Here is a 6,799-nt window from a genome sequence, read left to right as displayed (position 1 = left end):
CGACTATCTCACCGAGGAAGACGAAGACGACCGAGACGCGTTCACGCAGGCAGTCTTTCGATCCTACGACCGTTTCGAAGAAGAGCTTCGGAAGGTCTTTGGCGACAAAGACGAGAAAATCCATGCGCAAGAAAGACTCGCCAATCTCCGACAGACCAAGTCAGCAGCCTCCTACGCCGCACAGTTCAGACAGGACATGCTCAAGTCTCAGCTTAACGACGAGGCGTTGATGCAATTGTTCTATAACGGCTTGAAGGAAAAGGTCAAGGACGAGCTGTACAAGTACGATCGGCCTGAGACTCTGGACGAATACATCGCGCAGGCCATCAGGATCGATGATCGACTCTACGCACGAGAGCAGCAGAAACGAGGTCGAATGAACGGAACCACGGTTAAGGCCAACGACAAGAAAAAGCGAGCGTACGTCAGTACCTCGTACGGGACGCACCCCGGAGCCATGGATGTGGATGCAGCGCAGAAGCAGGACCAGAAGAAGACGGCCAAAGACAAGTCTAATGTTACCTGCTACAACTGCGGAAAGAAAGGGCACTACAAGCGAGAATGCCGAAGCCCGAAGAAAGAATGGAAACCAACCCCTGGAAAGGAAATTGCGGCCATCGACGAAACCACCAAGGACGTCATCGAAGTAGCGGCCACGAGCTACGAAGACAAGGGCAGTGACACGGACAGTCTCGGACACGACGGCAACGGTGAAGACGAACAAGCACCGTACTCCGAACTGGTCACTGTGGACCCAGAGACAGGTCTTGCCGAATGGGACATGGCAGGAGAATATGCACCGCCAGTCTCGATTCTCCCAGCCTTGAGGCAGTGGGGTTTCACAGTCACGCAGAGGCGGGATGGATCGTGGACAACCGACACCCAAGGAATCGAAAGACCCGGACCCAATGCTCTATTCCTCCAGGAACGAATCGAATGGTACCGCAACGAAGTTTTCCGACTCAACACGGAACTGCGCGAACGGGATGGGCGCTTGACTCGACTCGCCCAGCAGAGCGAAGAGATGAAGGACGAAATGAGGGAACTCCGACGTATCGTGGAAGCCATCAAAGGAGAACAGCCTGTGACATATGATGGGCCCGATAGCTACGCCGAGTACCTTGACGATCAGCAACTCAGCAACGACGTGCGGAACCCAGAATACCAGTTCATGCGCGCGAACCGCGGAAAAGACGAACGCACGTGGGAAAGCTACTGGAAGAAACACTCCTATGTCAGCACTGGAGTACCTACGGTCCACGTACAATGGGAAGGATTCGGGAAAGAATTCCAATACCTCCCAGGCGACGCCATGCGACTGCACCCTCGACACGAGGCACATGCGCAAGTGCCCTGGTTTCAGTGTGTGGCACACGAATGTCGATATCACTTCCGCGACAAATTCGAAAACAATCATTGGCCGACCCGACAGGAAAACGGGGACGGAGGCTTACGCCCTGTGGAATGGGTCTACGATGCAGGAAACAGAGCGGCCGAATTGCTCTGGAAGATCGAAGCCCGCAATTCAGAAAGCATCACGATAGTTCCAAGACGAGCCTGGCCTAGGCACTGCGGAACCGGACGAGACACATGGGACTCGTGCTGGAGCAACGATTGCCTCTATCACGCGGACGAAAAGAAATTGCGAATTCGGGAGCTTCAGACGAAGCTATGGCACGCACGACGGAAAGCAGAACGGACCCAATGGTGGGAAGCCGCAAGCACTCAATGGCTCACGGAAATGAGCACGATCGACGAAGCCGCTATCAGCCGAACAACCGAAGAGGTCAGCACTGACCTGGGAAACGGGTCAGGGCCCTTCGAGGGGCCCGGAAACCATTAACGCCCGTGCAGCGGCAAGTGGTAGCGCAGTACAGGAGGAACTGGCGCAAGGGACCACTATATCGAGACCTCCCGGCAGAAACATGGGAAATCGCTGCAATCTTTGGACGACGGCGGCAAGACAAGCGACTGTGGATAACAGCACAATGGAGACAGCACGAAATGCTCGCACTAGTGGACAGTGGAGCAGAGATGAATCTGATTTCGCCGACACTTGTGAATCAGCTACGGATACCCTGGAGAATGAAGCGGAAGCATGGCATAGTCAAAGGGCCATTTCCGACGCAATGGGTACGCAGAGAGACCGAACCGATCGACATCACTGTGGCAGGGAAGACCACAGCAGTCGTATTCAGCATCGTGGACATGGGCAACGACAAAGACATGATATTGGGGTTACCATGGCATGAAGATTACGACCCGGACATCAGCTGGAAGAATGGTGGCCACCTGCGACCCCGAACGGAGTCGTATTCGACCAGCAAGATGGGGAGCGCGCAAGGATCGCGAGCGGACGATGCTCAAGGAAAGGCATGTCCTACGGATCCACCGCAAGAGACGGACAGTGGCAGGCAGACCACTACGGACTCTGGAAGAGGCGGCACAACGACATCGATATTGCGACAGGAGGAACGAGCTGAATCGCCGATAGCTGTTCTCTCCGTTGACGAATGCGGAGCACTGCAATTGGAGCAGTGGGTTGAGACAGGAGAAATCGCCAGTATCGCCATGGACGGAACCAAGTTCGCATACTATCAGAAAACCGAGAGACGAGACAAGACTGGGGAAGTACCGAAGGAGTATGAGGGACACCCAGCATTCGAACCGAAACATCTGGAAGGATTACCAGAACACGGCCCATGGGATCACGAGATCAAGCTCAAGGAAGGAGCACGACTGAAGTTCTTCAAGATTTACCACACGAGCCAGACGCAGAACGAAGAACTTAAGCGATATTTGGAGGAGAACCTTCGAAGAGGACATATCCGCCCGTCGACATCGCCAGCAGGCTACCCAATCCTGTTTGTGCCAAAGAAAGACGGAAAGCTACGGTTATGTGTCGACTATCGGCAACTCAACGAACAGACCGTGAAAAACCGATACCCGTTACCGCTGATCTCACGGCTCCGAGATCAGTTGGCAGGAGCCCAATATTTCACGCGTCTTGACTTGCCATCGGCCTACAACCACATACGGATCAAAGAAGGCGACGAGTGGAAAACGGCCTTTAGGACACCCTATGGCCACTACGAGTACCTCGTCATGCCATTCGGACTTACGAACGCGCCGGCAACGTTCCAAGCCCTGATTGATCAAGCTATCCAACCCTTTCTCGACAAATTTGCGGTATGTTATCTCGACGACATACTCATCTTCTCCAAGACGATGGACGAACACCGGAGGCACGTGAAAGCAGTGCTGGACGCGCTGCACGCGTACAAGCTATCAGTCAACAAGGGAAAGAGCGAATTCCATGTCAGGAAGACAGTCTTTTTGGGATACGAAATATCCCCCGGACAAATCCGGATGGAACCTTCAAAGGTTGAAGCCATCAAGAATTGGCCACAACCAGCGTCAGCCACGGAAGTACGAAGTTTCATCGGATTTGCGAACTTCTACCGGATGTTCATCAGGAACTTTGGAGCGATCGCACGACCTTTGCACGAACTCACCAAGAAGAATGCTGAATTCCAATGGGAAGAGCAACACGAGCAAGCATTCACGCAAATCCGCGACGCCATTACCGAAGATCCAGTACTGGTACTGCCAGACCCCAAGAAGCCATTCGAGGTGGAAACGGACGCTTCAGACTACGCCATCGGAGGACAATTGGGACAACGAGACGAACAAGGGAAGCTACATCCTGTAGCCTTCTTTTCAAAGAAGCTCGACGGACCACGTCTCAATTATCCGATCCACGACAAGGAACTACTTGCGATTGTCGAAGCTTTCAAGGAATGGCGACCATACCTCAGCGGCACGATTGAACCGGTACAAGTGTATACGGATCACAAGAACTTGCGATACTTCACGACGACGAAGGAACTCAACGGACGACAAATACGATGGGCAGAATTCCTCGCGGAATTCAACTTCGAGATCCGCTACAAGAAGGGCAAAGAAAACGCACGAGCAGACATTTTAAGCCGACGAACGGATCACACGAAAGGACGAACGGGAACAACACCACCGTTGTTCAAGGAACGAACAGACGGGACGTTGCACCACGAAACGCAGACACCCGTGGAAGATGATCCACTTGACTCGTTCCTAGAATGCTGCGCAATCTTTCGAGAGGAAAGGATCAACGAGGCACAGTATCAAGCAGCACCCGGACCAGTGGTACCTGACGGAGTGGAAGAAAGAGATGGGAAACTCTGGTACCGAGACAAAGCGTACATCCACGACAAGGATCAACAGCTGCGAATGATTCGAGAACTCCACGAATCAAAACTCGGAGGACACAAAGGAGTCACGAAGACTGTCGCACAAGTCAAGAAGCACTACGACTTTCCACAGTTAACGGCACGAGTTAAGGAAGTCGTACGGAACTGCGACATCTGCAATCGGAGCAAAACGGCACGACACAAGCCGTACGGGCTACTTCAGCCACTACCAACAGCTGACAAACCATGGAGTTCAGTTGCGATGGACTTCATCACGAAGCTGCCAGAATCCAAGGACACAGCCACAGGAGTGACCTACGACAGTATTCTTACTGTAGTAGATCGCCTGACTAAGTGGGCATATTTCTTTCCCTACAAGGAGTCCTGGACAGCGGAACAGTTGGCAGACGTGATCTATCGGCAAGTTGCATCAGTGCATGCTTGGCCGCAAGAATGGATCACCGACAGAGACACCAAGTTCGCATCGAAGTTCTGGCAAGCGTTAATGCAACGATTAGGCGTCAACAGCAAGCTGTCAACGGCATATCACCCGCAGACCGACGGACAAACGGAGCGACTAAACCAAGTTGTTGAGCAATACCTCCGCTCTTACGTCAATTACCAACAAGACGACTGGGTCATGCTGTTACCAACAGCACAACTCGCCTACAACACGACGCCGACAGAAACGACCAAAGTCACACCGTTCTTCGCGAACTACGGATATGAAGCAGACCTTAGGCAAGGACCAGAGGTCACAGTGCCGAGAGCAGCAGTCAAAGCAGAACAGATGCACGCACTGCATGAAAAGCTCAAAAAGGAACTCGAGTTTGTCAAGACCAGAATGAAGAACTACTACGACAAACACAGGCTCGAGGGACCTCGCCTAGAGAGGGGAGACAAAGTCTACCTGATCGCACGAAACTTGCAAACCAAACGACCAAGCACGAAGCTGGACTTCAAGAAGGTCGGACCCTTCGTTATCAAAGAACGAATCTCGACATCCAACTACCGACTATCGTTACCGTCATCTATGCGACTACGGACGGATGTTTTTCATATTTCACTTCTCGAACCAGCACCAAAGAACGCCAAGGTTGCCACGCACATCGAAGCAGAGGACGAAGAGGAAGAATGGGACGTCGAAGAAATTCTGGATTCACGCATCATCAACGGGGAACTGCAGTACCTGGTCAAATGGCTTGATTTTGGACCAGAGGACAACTCATGGGAACCAGTCAAGAATTTGAACTGCCCTGAGAAACTGGAACAGTTCCACCGGCAGAATCCGGATCGACCAAAGGAAAACCCGGGACAGAACCAAAGACGGCGCCCCAGTCGACAGCATCGACGGCATCATTAATCTGTGACGAGGGCATAGCAGGCGTCTCTTGCCGCTCAACCTCCTCCAACTCGTCCAAGGTCGACAGACCACGCGCCACCATGTCGGCACCTTTCTCCACCAAAAACTCCTTCTGCTGACGAAGACGCCGGAGCCGCGCAAGCTTTTCGGACAACTCGCGCTGGGCTTCTTCCAGACGGCGTTGAGATTCATCCAGCTCAAGTTCGGCACGACGTTCAGCATCCTTGATACGACGCTGCTCCTGGAGAATGCGATCCACTAGAACGAACATCAGGAATCACATTCAAAAAAAAAAAAAAAAAAAAAAGAAGAAGAAAACGTGCTTACAGGAAGAAAGCGGTATGCCAGAGCCATCGCAAGAACGACCTCGACGAACGCAGGCTTCGCAACGCTTCGTACGCGCGATCATTTTGCAAACGAGGCCTTGCGACGCGCACCAAGAGCAAGGCATAACGACAAAACCGTTCTCAGCGATGTTCTGAGCAAGGGAAGCACGGTAACGTGCAGAATGCGACTTCCGTTTCTCTATCGGCATTTTGTCAACATGACGACCACGACGCAGAAACAGGGAGAATGCAGTACTCACAAGCGAAGGGTTGTTGGCGCTATTTGAAACGGCCTAAGAGGGCTTTCGGGTCGAAAGCCTTGAAGGAGGGGCATCGTGTCACGAATAAGCACATGGGCGGCCTGGCAGGCTGCAGCCAGGACGCGGGACATTCCGACAGCCAATCACTTGACGGACCAATCAGAAGATTATCACCGCCAAGACTAAGGTCTTCACTGGTGATAATAACATGTCACCGTCGACAACGCAGAATCACGAAGTGAAAGGAGGAGTGGTACTGGTGATAACTATTGAAGAAGGACAGACAATTGTGTATATATAGCTAGCTAGTCACTCGTTATGGTGGACTCTGGGAGTTCACCAGTGGTAACAATCACAATCACAGTACTCATACCAAGCATTGCTGATTACTGTGAGAGACAACTCTAAGTGTTGTTGTGAACCCTTTGGCTTCACCGAATCCCTCAGACGACCTGCCTGCTTGTCCTGCTTTACCCACCTCCGTCTGGACCCTTTCAGAAGAAGTCTGAGTTGGGTTCGTCACAAGTAAGAAGGATTCGGGAAAGAATTCTAATACCTCCTAGGCAACGCTATACAACTATACCCTCAATACAAGGTATATACGTAAGTGCCCTAGTTCTA

The 6,799-nt window shown here is 52.2% G+C and overlaps 1 protein-coding gene across 1 annotated transcript; it reads right to left on the bottom strand.

The window, feature by feature from the left end:
- Positions 1–5,292: 5,292 nt before the first annotated feature.
- On the bottom strand, positions 5,293–6,127 carry MYCTH_2068997 (uncharacterized protein; the record flags this gene model as incomplete). Its single annotated transcript, XM_003665815.1, has 3 exons — positions 5,293–5,382; positions 5,495–5,850; positions 5,920–6,127. The coding sequence occupies 3 exons, from the start codon at positions 6,125–6,127 to the stop codon at positions 5,293–5,295; spliced, it is 654 nt and encodes a 217-aa protein (XP_003665863.1).
- Positions 6,128–6,799: the final 672 nt, after the last annotated feature.

This window comes from Thermothelomyces thermophilus, chromosome 6 (assembly GCF_000226095.1).
Source record: "Thermothelomyces thermophilus ATCC 42464 chromosome 6, complete sequence".
Lineage (NCBI taxonomy): Eukaryota > Fungi > Ascomycota > Sordariomycetes > Sordariales > Chaetomiaceae > Thermothelomyces > Thermothelomyces thermophilus.
This window is presented reverse-complemented; position numbering and strand designations above follow the sequence as displayed.